The sequence below is a fragment of the Megalops cyprinoides genome, chromosome 1 (assembly GCF_013368585.1).
Source record: "Megalops cyprinoides isolate fMegCyp1 chromosome 1, fMegCyp1.pri, whole genome shotgun sequence".
In the NCBI taxonomy this organism is placed as follows: Eukaryota; Metazoa; Chordata; class Actinopteri; order Elopiformes; family Megalopidae; genus Megalops; species Megalops cyprinoides.
In genome coordinates this window covers 55,431,555-55,454,069 of record NC_050583.1, presented here as the reverse complement: position 1 = coordinate 55,454,069, position 22,515 = coordinate 55,431,555, and the positions used below count along the sequence as shown (strand labels likewise).

General features: G+C 43.4%; 1 protein-coding gene across 2 annotated transcripts in view; it reads left to right on the top strand.

Moving 5' to 3' along the window:
* The window catches only part of arid5b (AT-rich interaction domain 5B), a 64,588-nt gene extending 44,312 nt beyond the window's left edge, over nt 1–20,276 (top strand). For both annotated transcript variants that reach the window (XM_036548934.1, XM_036548942.1), the window contains 5 exons: nt 88–289; nt 2,216–2,268; nt 4,132–4,229; nt 15,122–15,323; nt 17,797–20,276. In XM_036548934.1, coding sequence (XP_036404827.1) covers nt 88–289; nt 2,216–2,268; nt 4,132–4,229; nt 15,122–15,323; nt 17,797–19,923 — 2,682 coding nt within the window. In that variant the 3' untranslated portion in view covers nt 19,924–20,276. The remainder of the gene's footprint in view (nt 1–87; nt 290–2,215; nt 2,269–4,131; nt 4,230–15,121; nt 15,324–17,796) is intronic.
* Nucleotides 20,277–22,515: the final 2,239 nt, after the last annotated feature.

The following is a 22,515-nucleotide window of genomic DNA, read 5'->3' as shown; positions in this document are numbered from 1 at the left end:
CGTTTTACTCACTATACCTGCTGTGTCTGGCCACCCCTTTCCCTGTGTCCTGCTCTCACCCCCCCGAAACGGTTCCTCTGGTTCCAGGTAAAAGCCGACTCTAAGGCGGTGGTGACCAAACCCAAAAGTAGCGGTAGCTGTAAAAAGGCGTCCGCTGAGGAGAAGCCTAAGGTGGGGGCGGGTGAGGAGTGCCCGGCTGATGAGCAGGCCTTCCTGGTAGCTCTGTACAAATACATGAAAGAAAGGAAAACACCCATTGAGAGGATCCCGTACCTTGGGTTCAAGCAGAGTAAGTAGAAGTGCCTCCCTCACAACACTTCACCGCATCACACACCAGCCAACTGTGTGGAGATTTCAGGTGTCTTTTCAGTTCCCGGGGTGGTTGACTCTCTGGTGCTCGGTAACCCAGGCCGGCGCGGCATTCAAGCTCGCGCAGGGCGCCCGCATTTTTTTTTTTTTTTTTTTTGTCGGAAGTTCAATCGATAGCAAATTGTAAAGCACGGCGGTTTGGGGGGTTTCGGCTTTCAGCGAAATCAGATTTCCCATTTTGATCCTTTGAGTAAGGAAAGAACCATTATCGTTATTTCACGTTACACTTAAACAGTGCGAGAGCTGTAGCCTTACCCCCACTGAGGGTTTGGGTATTCTTTAAAAAAAGATCGTAATCTCCGCTGCAGGGTTGCAAAGTAGGTCATTGTAACTTAAGAAAATGAAAGAGACAATTACACTCTGTCAACTCTATAGCACTAATTTGCTGTAGCCAACTGCTTTTATGCGCATGGCTTGAATAACAGATTAGGCAGCACGGGATGATTCTCTTCATCGGAGCAACTTCAAACCGTTCTTCTCCTGCCAAATACCAAAAAAAGGAGAGCGTGTAAAATATTTTAAAGATCAGTCCCAGATATCTCTTTGTGCTTAATTTCCACTTGTAAAGGCATCTGTGAATATGAAAAACGAAAACTAAAATCGTCAAATGGAATGTGGAATACGTCCCTTGTATATTTTTATACGTGATCCATAATTAAGTGATCCATGGTTTCGTATTACCGCTCAGACAAATATGGCTGTCAGCTCAGCCGGTAGTGCTTTCCGCTGCTATTGTGACAGGCACTGTGTCCATTCAGTTACATTTTATTTCCTGCCTCAAGCTGTGGAAAAAGCTGCAGCATAGACTCGCAGCCTCTGACACACAAACCAAATCTAGATAAACGGCTAAGAGAGACATGAATCCTGACACCTATTAGGGAACCTGGACTGTCTTTCTCCCCAATGCAGTAGCATTAGGCACTGTCTAATTAGGTCTGTACCTCAGCTGTATGCCATATAATAAAGAATATAAATGTAAAAAAAAAATGACACAAGAAAGGGATTCATTATTTCTCATTCACTTAGATAAACAGTAATTCCCATAGCCAGTGGCACATTTTCAGTGGTGTCCTTGGGAATAGGAGAACCACTCTCCCAGGCCGGCTTCTCAGAGGCACCTATCAAGAAAAGTTTAATTGGTCTCGTTGGATATGTGCGGATCAGATGTGTGCATCTCTGAGATAATACCCGAGCCAGGGACATAAAAACCAGAGGAGGTGTGTTTTTATAATGTCACTGCAACTACTACAGTAATTATTGTTGATGCATAACAACCTTAGAGATGGATCACGAGGCTTTCGACTGAAAAGCCAATGTCATTTCGCCCGGGTACAGAAGAACTCCCTTTCGTCATCCCTGTTGTGCATTTATAACCGCCGTGAGGGGGAAGAAAAATCAATAGCGCCAGATCTGGGGATAGGAAAACACCATTCTGACAAATACAAGGCTTTGTGTGCATGGTGATTGAATTTTGATTGATTCCTCCTCGTGAAGTCCCGCAATTTATTTGCTGCCGTTTGAAAAGACACAAAACATTTACACATCATTAAATAGACAGTAATTTATTTGGTACATAATCTCTAAATGACAGTGTTAACATTCAAGTCACAAAATGAAACAGCAGGAGTGAAGTAATGAAAATAACATGCATATACATAACATACACACACACACACACACATATATACAGATATACAAACAGATATACAAGCAGATATACACATATATGCATATAAATACATAAATTCTGAATCAAATGAAATGAAGGAAGGATTGTATTTTTGTGTTTGTGTCTGTGACTTTTACAGTGAGTTATTGATTATAATGCTTATTATCCTTCTAACAGTAAACCTTTGGACTATGTTTCAAGCTGCTCAGAAACTAGGAGGATATGAGCTGGTGAGTAGTGTTTACATAATTCCAACTGAAATTCCCTGCCTCTCTCTCTCTCTCTCGCTCAGAGTAGCTCCATACTTTTCCTCAGGCTCTGAGTTTGCTGAAAAACAAGCAGAATCATTTTCCGATTTTAGGCCCGCTGTATGATGTGTGTTTACCGGACTGAGCTTGGAAGAAAGCCCTGCTTAGATCCACATTTGGCTGAATGATGCAGTTGTTGTAAAATGTACAAGTGGAAAACATATGTAACTCTTTTTCTGTCAAGGAAATTGGTAGCGTCTGTACTGTACCCATGTTGAGACTCTGAAGGGACCATTATTGTGCAACAAGCCAACAGTACAATAAAGAGATTTCACTTGGCAGCTAATCTGACATCTGTTCTGTTCTAATATGGGAAAAACATTTAAATCTTTTCAATTTAATCAGTTAAGGTTATTCAAATACTGTAAATGACTCTGTATTTGTTTATCAGCAGTGAAAAAGAGAGAGGCAGCCAAATTGTTTATGTTCTGAGCAAACAGGAAGTTATTCATGTGATTTCAAAGGTTTCTTTCAAGCCTTCTATCTTCTGGTTTATCGGTAGTTTAGCCTGCTCCGTGTACAGGAAGCACAGTGGTTTGCATATGTACTGTAATTAAATTATTCACAATACCGTTATGAGTTGCGTTTTACTATCGAAATTATTCCTGGCTGGCTCTAGCCACTGCAGAATCAGTCTGAAGCAGCTGACATCTGTAATAAAAATCAGTTTGCAGAGGAAAATGATGTCATTGGAAATATTTACATTACACACAATGATCAGATTAAGCTCTGTAGCTAGTGTTGTACTCAGTCAGGCAGAATTTTATTTTCTTGCCAAAAGTGAACTCAAAACCCGTCTCTCTGATAATAGCTATGTGAAAACAAACGGCAGTCAAGAAATATTAAAGCGGAGGTATTTCACAGCACGTTGTAAAAGCCTGAGAAAATGTATAGTTCACATGCTGTCAGCCTCACATCCTTAACGTCTGTGAGGATGTGACATGTTGCTGTATAAACAAGGTATCAAGCAATTTCCAGCAACTGTTTGTGAAAGTTGAAATTGACTTTTTTACACAAGATTATCTTGAGGTGTTTGTCATGGTGCTCTGATCACTGCCTGATGAAAAGTACTCTAGAGAGGCTGCTTTGATTTTTTTTACTGCCTTCACATTAATGTTTTGGTAGAACAAGTGATGCATATTGATTTCTGAAGGATTCTTCCAAGGCCAAATAAACGTACATCAGGCATACATTATTTGTTGTTTTCTGAATTAATTATGTGGTGCATGTAGATCTATATTTGTGGAAGTATATAATTATTATTCTGCTCGTTCTGAGACTGGTATGTTACATTAGTATGCGCTTTAGAGGTGACTTCACGTAATGAACAGAAGCCATCAGCAAATTAATTGTGATTGCCTGGAGGAGTGTATTTCACACAGCTTTAACTCTATGTTTGCTGAATGCTTCAAAAACCCTCAGCTGAACAAAATGAATTGCAGCCAGGAAAAAGAAGAAAGGCAGTTTTTGGATTCATCGTGTACCATAGCCGCTGCAAACCTTGCACTTTTTCAGCAGTTGAACCTGAAATGCGCTGTTCAGCATTGCCGTTGTATTCAGGAACAACCTGTTACTTCTGTGGTCTGCCACAGTGTCTTGATTATGATGTCTGACATGGAAACAGCCAGGTGTGCCTGTTGAAGTGACGGTGACCACGCCGTGAGATGCGAGATGCGTGCTCTGCACGGAAAAAAAAAAAAGAGGGCCGGAATTCTTAATGATCTGCTGTGTGATGCGTTTTTGCCCCTTCACACCCAGCAAAAGATTTCCCCTTCCTCTTCACAGATCACAGCCCGCCGTCAGTGGAAAAATGTATACGATGAGCTGGGCGGCAATCCCGGGAGCACTAGCGCCGCCACATGCACGCGCAGGCATTACGAAAGGTGAGGCCCCGGCGCGTTCCCTCCTGGGGAGTCTCACTGCCAGCACGCTCTGCTGTTCTCTGCCTCTCCTGCTTTTTCAGAGTAGGCCCAATCAGCACACGTCACGATACAGTACCAGTCAAAAGTTTGGACACATCTGATTAAGATAATGGGGAAACATGCATTCAAAGACATTTTTATCTGAAGACTTATGCTTAAATGCTTGAAATTATAAATAAATAGTGAAGTTGATGCCTGTGTATGAATTTTTTTTCCAAATAGTTTTTGGCGGTTTGAAGAATATGACATATAAGATCGTTTTGATTTGTTTATAACACTTTTTTGGTCACTGTGTAATTCTGTTTGTGTTATTTAATAGTTTTGATGTCTTTACTATTACTCTAAAATGTAAATAGTAAAAATGAAGAAAGAAAAGTGTGTCAAAACGTTTGACCGGTACTGTCTATCTCCATTTATTTTAGTCCTGTAGTGTGCAGTGTCCTTCTGTGTCATTTATTGCCCCCATTTTAATTTGTAAATTACTATAAAAGGCATATCTTCATCGGCCTCTCTTTTTAATGGGCATATGGTATGATTCTGTGAGGAGAGTTTACCCCAGGGAAAGTGTTTGACTGGATGTAGCGAGCCTTTGGAGCGCTTTAGGGACATTGAGTTGGTGTGTGTGTTCAGCACATCCAACTAAACGTTTTCCCCTGGGTTTGTTTTCAAATACTTACTGACCGTTTTTTCCCCCCATAAAAAAAAAAGTAAGGTGATGTAAGGTAAACTACACGTAATTATTTTGCAGGAGATCCCTAGATGCCCTTTACCATACTGTAAAATACTATTAGTTCTGAACGCTACCAGCCGATCCAGTGTGCTGGTGAGTGCTTGTGGAGTGGAATGCCGTCTTGTAGGAGGGTGACATCATTGAAGAGGAAGGGCATTGATACATGTGAGTCAGATGGCAGGTGAAGGAAAGGAAGCCCAGACTTGCAGTGCTGTCTGTGGTTCTTTGTGAGGGTCGTCTGAGAGGGTCCCCCGATTGCCGCAGTAACTTAACTGTGTGTTCACAGAGGGCCTGAAGGCATGTTTGCCTGAACTGACAGTTGCCTCTTTGTTTAAGATGAAAGCACTTCACATTATCTTAGGTATTTAACATACTCTTCCAGTTCATTCCTTCATCTGATTGGGTGCGAGCAAATATATTATATATTTGAGGTCACAGCCCTGTGCTGAAAGCATTGCCTCATTAGTCCTTGATGTGTGACACAGTGGCTTATCCGGGCGCTTGTTTTTTGCTTTACTGGTTGAGCCACATAGTTATTTTGAATTCATGTCATTTGGAAAATATTTGTGTGTTGCACAACCAGAGCATTCATTTCTGTTTATGGGTGAGCGTGTGCTTGTGTGCGCGCATTGCACATGCATCAGTATCGCAGTACTGTGTTTGAGGTTCGTGCTCACATGGGTCAAGTTAAGTGACTTATAAGCTTCATAGTGCAAATAAAGGCCTTTGTTCCACTCTATATTTGAAAAAAAACAGTCCAGCGTGATTTTTAAAGATTTCTCAGATACTTTACCCAAATGTTGAATGAGAGGGTCACCCTGGTGAGCTGGAGGGGGGGGGTAGGTGAGGGCGAGGGAGCGTATCTGAAAGTGGGCTTTTGGTTGGCTGGGCTCCAGCAGCAACAGCAGGTCCATACTTTGTGCTGAATCGATACAAACCAATAATATCTTGGCACGGTGAATAACACACTGCCAAAAGGGAGCGGAATATCCTTGACCAAAAAGATGAGATTTGCTGATGCACCCTCCGAGTGCAGCTGTGAGGGCAATTAATTGAATTAATTTGCTCAGGTAAATGAAGTTATTCCCTCCTTCGGTCACGGATGAAAGATGAGTCTGCCTATGGTAATACAGTGTGTATAATATAGTATAATAATATAATATAATATATCCCAGTCGCATCTTCCCAGGATGTGCAGTGGTGTTATTGTTCAGTAGAGTGCTGAGAGGTTTTGGATTTGAACTGTAGTGGCCTTTCATGGCTCTATTTGCTTGGCCTTGCCAAGAAGGCCCAGTGATGGGTGGGAATGTGCTCGTTTCTGGTTTTTATGAGGCTCTCGTTCCAGTGAGACAAGCTGAGTGCTTCTTTTATTGTGTTTTTATTTTGTTTTGTTTTTTTTTACTTCTAAACCAGTCATTTAGCATTGTGTTTCTGTAAAGTACAAACTCATTTTGTAAGGACACCCTCTTCCCCTTTTTTTGATGTATTATGCAGAGAGTATATGGTCCTGCTGTTTTCCCAAAAGAAGAACATTTCTGCTAACATCTATGGTTAATTATCAGCATAATGAAATTAATTCAGAAAGTGGCCATTGAAAAATATTCTTAATCTTACAAAGATGGCTCTTGGGAACAGAACTACATTGCTAAAGCGAAAGTTGTATGAGCTAACATCATTAATAGTCTTCAGTTTATGTTGTGTGACTATTTCTCTCGCAGAGGATGAAAATCAATATTTAACCTCCAACTAAGGTCCTACCTTCACTCCACAAATACATTTAATGATATTTATTTAAGTGGCTCCTAAGATTAGCTATCAGCCGTGCGACACTTGGATTACAAATTAGGCCATGAAAAATTACGTTAATAACCTTGAAACAGACGGCAACATTCTTTCCTTTCTGTTCAAGCTGCTTTTTTAATTATATAGGTCAATGGCATTGATCAGTCAGAACCCTGTTATTTATTTAGTCTCCCAGTTGCTAGAGAGAGCTTTCTGGTTCAGAATTGTTTGCTCGGTTGAATGCTGCTGTACAGATAGCAGCAGTTTCCACACCTCATCATGTACTTTGTATCAGTCTTAGAAATGTATCTGTATCCCATAAAATAAAAAGGATCCATGGCAACAGTGTCATTTATAGTAATTTACTATTTGAGTCTTGGAAGGTTTTTTTTTTTTTTCTCAGTGCTGCGCATATCGTTCCACAAAATGTCACACCAGCCAATAAATCTCCCACACCCCGGTGCCAGGAATGAAAAATTCAGTTTGAAGTGTGTGTATTGTAATATATCCCATAATATATAATTACTGTATTTAGCCACATGTGAAATATGTCAGCTGAAAAGACTGTCAAGCCTGAGAGTTACAAATGCAAGTGTTGCATTTATATAGAGAGCAACTACCAAATAAATAAATAAATATAAATAAATAAATAAATAAATAAATAAAAACATCAATTCCTCCCAGCGCTTTATTGATTTTTGTATTCCCCTTGGAATTAATGTTTGCTCTAAATTCAGACAAGCCATGCTTCAGAGAACACATCCTTGAACCTATAGTGAGTATGACAGATTTAAATGCAGGGCTTTTAAGTATATTTTAATGATCTAGCTCCGAACCAATGCTTCTCCGCTGAGCATTACATCAGCTGTTTTTTCCCCCTGAGAGATTAGGGCTTTATTTGAGATTGCTCTCTGCAGTAAATAGAAGGTGAAAAGCTATTTGTTTAGCAGACACGACATGTTAAAACCCATTCGGCTTATCTGCTGTTACATTTTGCATACGTTTCTGTTGTATAGGTGCCATGCATTCTGCTGGTACGGTATATGTTAATAATTTAACAGTGATATTATTCTACTAATTGTGAAATTGTCAGATGGAAGTCGGAAGAGCTGCTGCCATTTTTGCGTGTGTTTTCAGAGATGACAAAATCTTAATTCGGTCTCTGATTGATCTAATTAGTTTATCATCTTAATTTGCATTTAAATGCACAGCCTCGTTTGTGCTGTTAAGATGCCATCACATTTGTTCTTTGGCAAGACAAAAGCACTCCTCTGATAGCTTGGGCTGCAGATGATTAATTGTGTGGAGGTGTAGATGCTACCCAATTATAAAAGTGCTCTTAGGTGTGTTCACTCAGTATCCCCCAAGAGCGCCTTGTCAGTCATTCTGAAAGGCAGAGCGCATGTAGCCGTAGTCCTTGGTTACATCAATATGTTAAATCAGTCCTGCTCTAGTGTGGCAATAGATTTTTCATTCGTCAACCAATGATGTGTAACTGACCTGTATTAAACATTTACAAAGGTTAGACTTTGCTTTCTTGGGTAGGGTTCCAAAATGCTTTATGTTCAGATTCCTGTCTTTTCCTAATTTGCAGATTAACAGGTTTTTTTCCCCTGTCTCACTCATGTAAATGTAAATGTAAATCTAGGACTCTGGTTTTGGAACAGAGCTTTTTCTGCTGTTAGCAACCACAGTATTGATGTAGTTTCATATTCACAGAAGGCTTATTTGTGCTTTATGGCTTTAGAGTGACCTGAGAAGAAAAAGGGGCCTGTGTTTGTATTGCACAGAAAGAAAAAAAAATGTTCCAAGGAGCTTGGCGGGAAAGTAGAAGCCTTTGATTTTATGTCTTTCAAACATTGAAAAAAATTGGGCCTAATGGAGATTCAGAAAGGGAATTCTTCCAATAAAAGTGTGAGCAGAGAATTAAACAGGACATAATATATACACAAGAACACAGCACCCGTCGCATATTATTCAACACTTTTAATAATTAAAGTTTGCTGTTCAAAGTTAATGGGTTTTAGCCTTTGGGAATGGATGAGGTAATTTTAGGTCTAAAAGCCAGGCATGACAAAAGGCGTAGCTTGGCATTCCCTTACAGCCCTGTTTAACTGTGAATCAGGATTAGTTCAAGGGTCGACTTCTCGACAGAACCTTTGAGGCAACCACCAAAGCCGAAGGAACAATGTCTGTTTTCAACCCCCCTCCCTTTCTCTCTCTCTCTTTTTCTTTCTCTCTTTGCTTTTATTAGATCAGAATTTGCCTTACCCACAGACAGTCCTGCTTCTCAAGTGCTCAGAATCATTTTAATTATAACCACCCAGGTTAAATCACAATGTTCCAGAAGTGATAATTAAGATCTTGTTTTGGTTTTTCTCCGTGAGCCGGAGCAGGTAGCCCCCGGGCCTGTGCTCAGCTGCAGACTCCATTATGTTCAATAACAGGGATCCAGTTGTTTGTTTAACATTCATTTAGCATCAGAAACCTGCTCAACTGCCATCTAGCCGTGCCTCCCTTTTGCTGTGGCTCGGCGGTAATTTACAGTCAGAGAGCGGCGTTTCACCAACCAGTCATTAGAGGCAGCTCTGAAAAGCCATTCCAAAACTACTTTGTCTCTGTCAAATTACTTACTTCATTTGCAATTATGTTCCATACCCGCATATCTTATGGAATAAAGCTTGAATCTCCTTTGATGAAGGGTTTACTCAGGGAGATGTGTGTTAAGGTAAGAATGTTATGATGATAGCAACAACACAAACACACATGCTACAAACGTAATTACTTTACAGAGAGAGAGAGAGAGATCTACAAATGGTGTTCTTGTACAGCGTTAGACCGCATTTTTACTAGCAGCTGTTAAAATGTTTGTTTCCTCTCTACATGTACAAAGAAGGAAAAGAGCTTAACATGCTTCAGAACAGTTTTATTGTGTGGAGACTATTTATGGTCCCCACCACAGATTATCACTACAGTATTTACCTGCATTTTCCTCATTTATTTACTTTTCTGCTAGTGGGCAGTGTGCCATCTTGTGACCAAAGAAGGGAATTACAGCATTTATATAATAGTATCAGTAGTAATATTGCAGCAGTAGTAGCAGTAATAACAATGATTATTATTATAACAGTAATAACAGCAGTAATTAATAATATAAATAATAATCCTTTCGATGTTACTTATTTATATACATATAGTTGTCAGTTTGTGTACTGGAAATTTTTTTTACCAATTGTTTACATTGTGCGGATGCTTCCAAAATCAGTGATCTTAAATTTGTTTGTTGCTCACAGCTGTTGGCTTGTGTGACTTACTGTAGTTAGGATGTATGTTTTTCAGTGTAGTGAGACGGTGAATGTTTTAAACTGTGCAAACAGTGTTCCTCAAATGCAAGCTTATCAGATTATGTAATGGGTTATATAAATATGCATGGGTGTTTGTGCGCAGCCTCTCAGGGACGGGTGCAAGCAGAAACGCGCTGATAGAGGACTTGTGCTAACAGTGGCATCGATTCTTTCCCGCCTTTTAAAGTTAGTGTGTCATCCGTTGAAAGGACACTGAACCTTGTGGAAATCTGGCAGCAGACTGGAGAAACACGGGGGAAAAAAAAAAGTCACCTACCCCCTGCCCCGGCTCTGTTGCACTAATGTAACTGTTCCACCACGATTCTCTCGGCAAGAAGCAAACGGTCAGTGTTCGTGAGCCGACAGCCTTTTGGCTGCACCCCGCCACACATTTAATGTCTCCAATTTCGTTTTGGTAGGTGCAGCTGTGGTCAAGAGATGCTGATGAGCAAAAAAAAAAAAAAAAACAAAGAGTAGAGGTGTGTCAGTCCTCTTCTCCAGTAAGTGGCCCTTGTACCCAGAAACTCCCATCTACCCTTGCAAGAGTCAGATTCCTGTATACAGTAGCAGTGGAGGTTTAACAGGATGTTGCAGAATGCTACATTCATCAACAACTCCTTCAATGCAGCTTTTATATCAGCCTTTGCTGAGCACACCTCCTTGTACAGGAAATGGCTTTTTACAGCAGTCTTATCCCCCCCCCCCCCCCTTTATGTATTAGGTGATAAACCGTGGGCAACACATATACCTGCATTTATTCCCTACTCATTTTACAAGGAAACCGTCTTTGTGTTGCCATGGCATTTCTGTTTGGAGGGGTTTTTTTTCTTCCTCTCCCTGGGCAAGAACATTTCCCCATAAACAGTACCTGGGCTCTGAATAAATGCTGCACTTTGTATAATTATTGTGTTCTTTAAGTGAGATTATATAAAGAGCCTGTGTTCTGAGCGCTTATTATGGAAATGAACGTTATATAAGATGCGGATTAGAAGCTCCGAGGAAGCAGAAGCTGCAGCGGAATATTATTACCCACTCAGCGGCACTCCCAGCGGAGACGTGAGCCGCAGCCTTCGCCCAGATAAAGGCACTGTACACAGGCACTCGCTTCACCTTCATTTTTTTTTTCCAGTACCGCCATCTCTGTAGTAACGCCCCTATCTGTTAAGAACAGTTCATTATTCATGGCTCCATCCCGCACAGCCATTCCAAGTCTGAATTAATGATGGGTTGCCTTTCATTTTTCACACCTGTGCTTTGATACTTTTTTTTCTCCTTTGTAATATATTAATTTTAGGCAGAGCATTTTTTTTTTCTTGAAATGAAATGTATGACTTTGAAAATAAAGATGTATTACAATATTGCGCCTCGCTTAAAAAAAATAAAAAGCAGATTTATCACCCAGAGGAGAGAAGTGAATGGGTGTAAGTAATGCTTTGTTCTGATCAGATGGTCAGTGATGATCTCTGACCGAAGGGCCCTGCTCGCCCTGACCTTCGTCTGCGCCCCAGCGGATGTCGCATAAGCAGGCGTTGCGCTGACTTCATCTGAACTGACGTTCCCTCAGTCCGTTCCTTCTGCCCTTTCTGGGGGTCTGTTTTCAGTTACGCCCGCGTCTGGTGCCACGACTCGCCGGATGATTGCGCGGTGCACGCGTGGTAGTTTCCGCGCTTATCATCCAGCTACTGTATGGGGCGTTTGTGTGTGTGTTCCTGTTCTGGTTTCGGTGGTGCTGAGAGCAGCGTAGTTTGAGCGCACAGGTGCAGCTTTGCTTGCAGACACAGCGTTGAGAGAAACAGGGACTTCTTTAAATAAGCGGTGCATATCCTGCTGCGGAGTACTCTACCAGTGGTGGGTCTGTTCTGTGTTTAAACATGCGAGCCTGCTGCCAGGGCCGAGCAACGTGTTTTTCTGGCCTAAAAATGAACCCCGTGTTGTCAGTGCGCTGAAATAGAGGACTTTAAATAACTTTCCAAGTTTTTGATTACAGACAGTTTCTCAGCTGTGGCCTGGCTATTTGGAAAGCAGGAATTTCATATTAAGGGCTCAATTTACCAAGAATTCTTTAGCTGCCTTGTTGAGCTTTATTGCCTGTTCTGTTTGAAAGAGAACATAAATAACATAGTTTCTTTAAAAAGAAAAAAGCCAAGGCCATAATATTTTAGCACATCCCCATAGCTCAAGCGAGACTGGTGAAATGTAACCGATCATTGAGACTTTTTTTTTCTGAGCAGTTTTGTGACTGCTGCATAATGACAAGTATAGTCTGATGTGACACAGTTACTTGGCATGTCAGCTCATCGTGGCTCGTAGTTTATGGCTTTGTGTGAACGTTAGGTTTCACTTGCGTTTACAGATATAATCAGTCACTTCGGAGATGGTGTCAACTGTTGAATGGGTGGAAAAAGTCACTTCCTGTGGGTAACTGCACTGAACCTTGGTTTGGAGAAACAGAGTAAATGGTAGCACAGTGCGGGCACTTACAGTTTTTGTTGTTTTTTTTTTTTTGTACCCCAGAGCGAGCTCACATTAAGACTATCATCTTGTTTTCTTTGGTCCATTTCCTGGTGAAATACATCCTATCCTTTGTGCCAAAGGTGCACTTTTCCTGAAAAAATCAAGAAACACGTTTATGTATTTGTGTATTTATTTATTTATTTCAAGAAAATGAAGTGGAACATGGTTTAATGGGCTTGCACTTCTCTGCCCACACCCACTCCCTTTTCCTTTTCTTGTTGTTTCTTTGTCTCTCATTCTCTCTTTCTCTTGATCAGTCTCTCTCTCTCTCTCTCTCCCTCTCTCTGTCTCATAAAGGAACATTTAATTGCAGATTTCCTGCTTTTGGCTCTGGGCCTCTAACCAGCTGTATGAAATGTAGTTATACTGCTGTCTATATGCCAGCTGCTGAGCTCAATGAAAAATAACAAAAATTAAAATCTCGCAGACCCTCTTGAACTCTTAAAAGCATTTTTTCTCGGAAAGGAAATATGCCACTCTACTTAATTTGCAAAGAGATGAATTATATCTGCCAAGGTTTTTTTTAAGTTAAAGAGGAAAGGGAGAGGTTACTTGTTATGTCCATACATGGGAATGTGGAAAGAATGATGTAGGCTTTTTGCCTGTTCTCTGACTTGTCACCTTGCTGTAAAGCCTGTTTCCACTTTTATTTCGGCACTCAGTAAAATAAAGGCGTACACACACACGCGCACACACACACACACACACACACACACACACACACACACACACACACACACACAAGCACAAATTAAACTACATCTGATGTCAATTACTGCCTAAAACATCAAAACAAGAAAATGGAAGGTCGAAAAGTTATGTTTGCCATTCCACATAACTAAACAAGGGCAATCGTAAAACCAGCGTAAACACGAAGAGGCAAGGTGAGGGGGTTCGAAAAACACACGCTTTAGCTCCAGACTTTAAGATTGCAAAGGATTAGTTCTCAACAAGATAAGCTATTGTGTGCATTATTATGCTTTCATTATATAAACATGAACTGAAACATTACAGTGGGAATCAGGTATTTGGCAGCTGCACGCTATTTTGATTTGACTTCGTAGAGCGAGCGTTTTCCAGTTTTAGCAGCTGTAACATGTTTAAACTCTTTTGGTAATGGGATCTGAAGATGAATGTTCCCTCTGGGCTGCTGCTTAGCTTCACTGTTGGCTGGCAGCCAGAGCCCGGCCGGCATAGTTTTGCTCATGCTTCCCTGCACATTACCCTGCCCGAGCATGCTCAGTGCGGGCTGTTTGCTCTGGCTGTGTTCAAGGCAGAGGGGTTGTGATCTCCGTTGTCGAGTAAACATATTGAAAATAGAGGAAATTAGCTGCTCTCAAGATTCCCCGACGTCTTTGAAAGAAAACAGAGGGGAGAGGGGAAGGAGGGGACGGCTATTGGGGGGTGTGTGTGGGGGGGGGTGGACGGACGAATGAAAATTCTGGGTAATTAAATACAGCTGTCTTGTTTTGTGTATCCCTGTGTAAAGCTCGTCCTCTGTTATTTCTGCTTTGCTTGCATTCCCAAATTGTGATCTGTGAAATGTTTTGACTCTGTCTGCTATAGCAGAGTTAATATTTATAATTCTGCATGCCTCAAATGATTCCCACCGTGACTCATTAATCACACAAAACACATTATAAAAACTTCAAACCGTTGGAGCAGAAAGTGCGATTACAGCCCAATATATCCCTTCCAATTACCATCTTTGTATCAGGGGTCCCTATCAGGAATGTGGAACAAAACAGATTAGAGCAGAAATATCTCCATGTGTTTAGCTAGGTTCAAACAAATTGAGAAAGAAAAAAAAAACACAAAATGACATAATGTTTGAAATGTATCTTGCCCTCTTTTTCCAGTGTCCTTCAGTTGCAGTGACTTAGTGATCAGTCCCCAGAAGACACTTATATCTGAGAGAATAGATTTAGATGTTGTTAGTGTGGGGTACACAGGGGGGAAGCAGCCTTACGTGATCAGCTGCTAGGATCAGAAATGCTTTTAATTAGGATCAAGTGCACTATCGCCCATCTGTGCATGCTTCAGTGCTAAAGAGGCATGCGTATATGTGTGTGTGTGTGTGTGTGTGTGTGTGTGTGTGTGTGCGTGTGTGTGTGTGTGTGTGTGTGTGTGTGTGTGTGTGTGTGTGTGTGTGTGTGTGTGTGCGCGTGTGTGTGTGAACCCACACCAGATTATTCTCTTATCATCTCTCCTTTTATGGAGAAATCCTATAAATTGTTTATTTTATTGCTTGTAATCAGACTGTGTACATTTTGGGAGCCCAACTAAACAGAAAAAATATTTTCGTCTACCCCTATAATGTAAACCCGTTTGAGTTAAGATGTCTCCAGACAATAAGTGGTCTGTGATGCCTTGCCCAGGAATGACTGTATTTCCTGGAGGTAGATAAAGACTGTTGTAGGGTTTGGTGGGGGATTGAAACTGAGGCCAAAGAATTCACCTGTTTCTCTCCCTCCTTTCCTCAGGCTCATCCTCCCATATGAGAGATATACTAAAGGAGAGGAGGACAAACCCCTTCCCCCTCTCAAACCTCGAAAACAGGAGGCCGGCTCCCAGGAGGGGGGTAGTAAGACAAAGGTGACTGCGGTGAAGCGCCCCAAAGAGGAACAAAACCAGAAGCCCAAGAATGAAAAGGACGCCGCTGTGAAAGGCCTGGAACTCTCGCCGGTCAGTCGCTGATGCTCTCATTTACCTCAGTGCAGCCAAGAAACACCCTCTGCTCTCAAAGAAAATACAACCCCCCCCCCCCCCCCCCCCAACCCCCAACCCACACAGACAAGGAAAAAAAAAACATGACAGCCTACTTTAGAGGGCCTGCTTTTTTATTTAACAAATAAGCTGTCAAAGTCTCTTCCCGAATAGTGCTGTCAAGAACAGCTGGTTTAAACATAATTATTTTAGCTTGAACAGAGGCCGTAACCACTATGCTAAAGCATGGTAAATATGATGTTGTTTTTTCCGCTTCGGCAACTGCATGAGATTTTTACTGTTGGTTTGTTTTAGCTACATCTTCCTCTTAAAACCCAGAGTTGTGCTCTGGGGGTGCCTTCCAAGTAACCTTCCCTCCAATCAGGCCAGAATATGGGGGCAGATTTATTATTAATAACAATATTTGTTTTTTTGCAGAACAGGACAAACTTGTGGTTTCCGTGGAAATGCTGCATATCAAATCCGATCGCCTATTATGCGGAAACCAAAGCGATGCCATATTTTGCTCTTACATAAATCACAGGCTATTTTTATCCTCAAAAGCCAATAAATCCATGGTGATTTGCAAATGTCTCTAGTTAAGCATAAATAGAAAAAAAAGAACACAGCACTAGAAGGGGAATGAAAATTGAGTTATTATTTTCCCATGAATAACCAAATGATTACAGAGGAGATGAAAAGGCCTTTTCAATGTTCTCTCAAAGTGTCAAATTTAGACACATTTTAAGAACAGCTACATAGCATATATTAATTTCTGCAATGCATGAAATGAATAACAGGCTTGGGTGTGGAAACAAAGAGCCCTGTTGTAAGGGTTTGACGAGTTTTCCAGTGGCACGCCGGAGCTCATCTGTCTGGTATGTTCTAATTTGAAAGACTCGCGAGATAATTGATTGTACATTGTAAGGAGCAAAATGAAAATGGATTTCTGTTTGAGAAAGGAGAGCAGTGTATTAAGTGGAGGTAAAGAAAAAAAAACACTGAACCGGCATTCTGTGCTTCAGATGAAAGCAGAAATTCCAAGAAATCATGAATCAGTCTCCACAGTTCACACGAGCCTCGGGAGTGTGTTTTCTGGGAAGAACAACAGCACATAAGTGAAGTGAGTTCACTCATTAGGTGGAGATCGCGGGACAGTTGTGGCCCTTGAGTTATGCCCACATTGCCAGCAGCCAGTCACACCCCATGAGGGCCGTATAGTACGGACTGCTAATGACTGGGGACCAAAAGTCACCAGACAATGTGGCCCTGCAAGACGCAAGAGAGTGTCAACAAACCTGAAAGGGCCTGTCACTCCACTGTGCCGTAAGCCAAGCTCAGCCGTGACCTCAGGGTCAGGGGTCGGCAGCTGCACAATTGGAGGAGTCGCAGGAAATCTGCACCGGAGCGTTCAGCACAGACCGATTTTTAACACTTACAAGTGGAAGATGTAGAAGGGAAAAGGGAACTCTATGCGTGACCCTTGTATGTGCATTAATGTATTTGTGGGTCCTTAAAAAAAATAAGGGGGGGGCGCTTTCAAGAAATCCTCTCTGGAGGTGACAATGCACTAACAAAATGAGCCAGTGTTACATAAGAGGTGAACTGTTAAACATCTGCAGGTCCCCGCTGACAGTGATTATGAATGAAAATGAAAAGGGGTTGCCTTCTTCTGAACATGAATAAAATGCCTTGAAGTGTCTTGTTTTCATTGCAGACATCTGATGTCTTAATTCAGCATAAAGTGTAACACAATGCTAAGTATCTCAAAGGCCAGAGGAGATGGTACACTGTGCCATCTCGCGTATGTCTTTGTGTTTGCCGTGTGAAGAAAACAACCTGAACGCACTCCGCGGTGATTGATTCGTTCAGCCACACAATGCAAGAACTGGTCCAGCAGGAGTTGCGCAACCACTTGTTTTCTGCTTATAGGAAATAAACTGTGGGCTTGTGTTTCAACTGCTGTATGGGCAAGGTCAAGCGCTCCGCTTAGTGCTGGTGTACTTAGCACTCCAGCTGTCCATTTATCAATCGCTTTGTGTTTCGGAAAGGGTCTACACGCTTCGACAATTTGATGTCAGCCATTGGTAAATAAGGCTCCCAGTACCATTTCTCAGCCGAGGGTTCTGCTCAGGTAGTCGAGTTTTAGCTTAGCTTCAGTCATCTTGAATGGTTTGATTATTGGATCATTTGCCTTGCGTGGCTTTGGCTTTATTTGGCAGTGAGCAGCATTGTAGCATAGTGGGTAAGGAGCAAGGCTTGTAACCGAAAGGTTGCTGGTTCGAGCACTGCTGCTGTACCCAGCTGTATAAATAGATAACATGCCAAAAAACTGTAACCTATGTAAGTCGCTCTGGATAAGAGTGTCTGCTAAATGCCAATAATGTAGTCTGCATGCTCTACTTGGTCGTGCGGCAGCCTTTAACAGTAACTGTTCTGCATCTGGTTGCAGGTGTCCGATGAGAAGGACATGAGCGGGGAGGCTGTCGAGCCGAAGCAGGAAGCTCAGCCGGCCCAGCAGCTGCTCCCGAAGGAGGAGAGGAAGAGCGGCGGCGAGGAGGAGGAAGAGGAGCTGCAGCTCACTGTGAAAGAGGAGGCCCTGGGCGCCGGCGCCCAAGAGAAAGCACTGCACCGCGGCCTCCCCTGGGAGAACGGCCAGTCCGAGCGGGTCGCTGGGGACACCCGGCTGCAGCCGCCCCCGGAGCCCCCCGAGCTCCTGGACAACCTTGCCACCAAGCTCCAGGAGGAAGCCGCCAACGGGTTCCCAGTCTCCGCCCCCAAACCGCTCCGCCACTGCCATGCCCAGGACCAGAGGCGGGACTGTAAGGTGGAACACGGCGTGCCATGCGCCACGGGAATGGCGGAGCCACCCTCACTCAAGGACCCCCAGAACCAGGTGGGCATGGTGCTGCCCACTCTGAAACAGAAACCCCCGCCGGCCCTCTCGGCCCGAGAGGTCCTTCCAGAAAAGGAAGAGGCCATTGGCAAGGAAGAGTCCTGTTTCAGCTATGCACCAGTGCTGTACCCCAGGGGCAACCCAGGCATCATGTCTCCCCTAGCCAAGAAGAAGCTGTTGTCCCAGGTCAGCGGCACCGCCTTGCCTAACAATTACTCATTCGGTCCGCCTCCGCCGTTAATCAATAAGAAAAGCACGAGCAGCGGCGCAGAGGAGCTGGCCGGCTTGCAGGGGCCGCAGGCGTCCGCCGCAGACACCATGGTGGTCAACAGGCCGTCTGTGATCCAGCACGCTCAGAGCTTCAAACCCCGAAGCGCGGAGGAGAGGAAGACCTTGAACGACGTGTGCGTGAAGCCGGAGCATTTCGGGTGCGACCTCCCCCAGCCCCAGCCCAGCCCGGCCGGCGACGCCTACATGCTGAGGGCCGACCCCCATGACACCATGGAGAAGGCAGTGGAGAAGAAGCTTTGCCCTTCCCAACCTCCTAGCTTCCTGTGCGACTTCTACTCCTCCCCCCACCTCCACAGCCTCTACCGGCAGACGGAGCACCACCTGGGCAAAGAGCAGCTGACCAAATACTTAGGCAGAGAAGTGCCGTTTTCCAGAGACTGCGACAGCGTTCAGGGTTTCCCACCCGGCAAACATCCCGAGAACCACGTTCTGAGTTACGGCACTCACCTGAGTCAAAAAGACAAGATGCCCCCGGGAGAAAGATCGCTGGACGACCAGCCGACAGACTTGAGCCTCCCAAAGTCGTCCCCTCACAAACTGCCCTGCTCCAAGCCCTCGCTGTGCGGCCTGCCCCATTCCATGCTCCAGCAGGACGTGAACGCTACCCATCTCTTTCAGGCAGGCAACAACCAGACCTCCAGCATGGACTACCACCCCAGGGCCTGCCGCGTCCCACCCATGACCATGACAAACCCGAAGAAAGCCATGGACCCCCTGCCCAGAGTCGGCGGCAAGGCCCAGAACGGGCGCGGAGAGGACATCATGGGGTACAAGGTGGAGGAGATGTCACGGCCCATCCTCAGCGCCAAGAGCAGCCCTCAGAACATCTGCGCCACCCGGCCCCTCAAGAGGAACCTGGAAGAGCTGGAGAGCGGGCCGCCGGAGAAGAAGGTCCGGGTGGTGACGCCCATGCACTCCGCCAAGGACGCGGCGGGGCGGGCCCGGACGCCCGATGCCGAGGGCGAGGGGATGAAGCCGGCAGAGCCGGCGCACGCCGTGCACATCAACAGCTACGCGGAGGGCCACAAGTTCCCGCTCCACTCGCCCATCTTCCCGGGCCTCTACCCGGGGGCCTTTGTGTCTCAGGTGCAGGACGTGTGCGACAGCCTGGGCTCGCACCTCCCAGCCGGCTACACCCACCCCCTGCAGTACTTGAAAAACCAAGCGGTCATCTCCCCGCTCATGCCCCCCTTCGCCATCCACTCCTTCATGATGCAGAGACAGCTCCTGGCCTCCACGGCGGGCCCACCCCACCTCTACCGGCACCCCGCGGGGGCCTCCTACGGGGACCTCCTGCACCATGGCCTGTACCCCATGTCTGCTCTGAACCCGCAGCCTGCCTTCAGCCCCTCGCAGCTGCCCTCTGTGCACCCCAGCACCAAACTCTCATAGACCAACCAGCCTGACATTCCCATTGGCAAAGCAGCGCAGAGCAGTTCCTCTCCCACAGACAGTGTTTTCTGGTCCAGCAAAGCATGGCAAAGCTATAGACCATACGTATAGCAGAAGATCAACAGAGGATGCTTGAATCTGGGAACGATCCAGTCTTTTAATAAAAAAATTTTTTTTTTCTTTTTTGCTGCACCGGATTTTGCCACTGAACGTGTTTATAATTTGCACATTTCTTTGAGTACGGGCCAACTGGGCTGACTTGCGTCTCAATTTCGGAAACATCACCGTTTCTCTTGCTGTCTAGATCGAAAAAGTACGGAGGTGACATGTGCAGCATGGCCCTGGAGATTAACACCGGGGGGGTGGGGTGGGGGGGTGGGTGTGATGAGGGCTCCGATCGTACCGCTGGGTATCCAAAGGATAAAACAAGTTGTGTGACAAATCAATGCAATTCATGGTGCAATTTCAACAGATTCTGGGTTTTTCTCCTTTTGAAACACTATGATGAAACATTACAGAACACTGTTAAAGGAATCGTTAATTAAGGTTTACTAGCGGAAAAGTTCAGTCTTCATTTTAATCTTATTCCTTATTGTGCATTTCTTTTTTTATTTAATTGTAGATCTGTGCTGTGGTAGTTTGCAAGTTCATTTCAAGCCTACAGGGGTAATTATTAATGACTAAATGAGGTTGAACGCAACCAACATGGACCTGAAAACTGCAGTACAACAGAGCGTTTTCATGTAAACACAGGCAGAACTGTCTCCTTGAAGGAATCTTCAACTTCAGTGATAAAATGTGAAGTGGCATTCACATGCTGTTTTTAATCGCCCATCCCAGCGCTCCCTACGAGCTTGTGTCACATGACGTAGCTGACTTTGTGTTTACCAGGATGATGTTAATTACGTTTGTTAAATGTAGAACTAAGAAGTTTGTACATACTAAAAAAAAAAATATTACAACATTTTGTATCCTATTTCACTGGCTACTGTAATTTCTGACCGCTCTGAACTACAGATAAAGTGTTGGGGTTTGTTCTTGTGTGAGAAAAGTGCAATGCCCAGGACCTTCCTGGAGTGAGAACGTGGCTTTTTTTCTGCAAAATGTATGCCCCTTTGATCCTTTTTCTCAGAAGACAAATTCAGGAGCCATGTCACAGTTTTAAGATTTCACCGGAAAATGTTAAGACAAGGATTATTTTTGGGAGCACTTAACTGTAGTCAAGCACACAAACCAGACCCCCCTTTCTGACTGTCAAGGACAAAAGACGGCTGGTTACTCTAAAATTTGTTTGTAATGGAAAAAAGATGCAGCGATGTCAGCAATCAATGAAAAGGGTTTGTGATGGAATGGTGTATAATGCAATTTGGAAAATAGTAGACAGCAGTGAAAAATAAAGGCTTATGTAATTATTTTTTGCACAAAGGATTTGGGTTAGGGTTGGGGTTGGGGGGGTGGCAAGTTCAACTGTGGAAGGCAACAGGAATGGAAATCTAGAGTCTAGTCAGGAGCAGTCTTTTTTTTAATGTGTCAGTGGTAAAGACTAAATATGAGTTGAAGAAATGTATTCGCTCCAAAAATGTTTGGAGTAACACTCAAGGTTGCTATGTAACATTTTTTTAAATGAGTAATAAACTGTTTTATAAGCATAACAAAGCTGCAGTCTGTCCGGTTTGAACTGCATTTGATGTGGTTGCACATGACTCAAAAAACATTGTTATTCTTGGAGTTCATGTGAATACTTCAGTCAAAATGAACCATTAACCATTAGATATGAAGATAGGAGACCGTGTTGAGTTCCATTTACTATTTTGCAAGTTTTGTGCCTTGTACATTTGGTGATTAGATGTATTTAAAAAAGCAGAGTAAGATCCTTCAAGTTGTATTTAAAGCAGAAACATTTCAGGTTTGTTTTAATCTCAAAAAAAACCTTGTGATTAACGTGCATTACATGTTTTCAGCAAAAATATATGTTACACTGGGCTTGATGAACACAAAGAGGGAGGCCTGTGTCACTGGGCCTGATGTTTTTTTTTTACTGTACAGTGCGCTTGTGTAGAGAAGGACTGATCTCTGCTTTGAGTACTGTACTAGACCGCACGTTCAAAGGCCTGAGCCTGGGCACATCTGGTCTAGTTTACAATGTTCATTATAACTGTAATGAGCACTGGGAGTTTCTAGGCCCCATAATTAGAATGTTTGTCGGGAGCACTTAAAGAACCTCTCTCGGTGTAAGAGTGTCACATCCAACCCTGTGGAGGGGTCAAAGTTCAACTTCTGCTGTTGGGGCTCTCGAAATCTGTTTACCAGGTTATAGCATCTTTCTTCTTTCTTTTCCTTTTCTTTCTTTTTTTTTTTTTTGCAGTCTTTGTTGTAAATATTGTACACTTTTGTCTGGCCATCTTCAGCCTTTTTGTCATTACAATAAGTATTTGTACATACCTGTAGTAAAACCAGAGCTGGTAACACTACATAGTTTTTTTAAGGATATTGAGTGACCTTACTATTAGGTTTAAACACTACACTTACTGAGCCAATTATACCCACTCGGTTTGTCTGTTTTGTATTTTATGTTTCCAAATTGTACTTCTT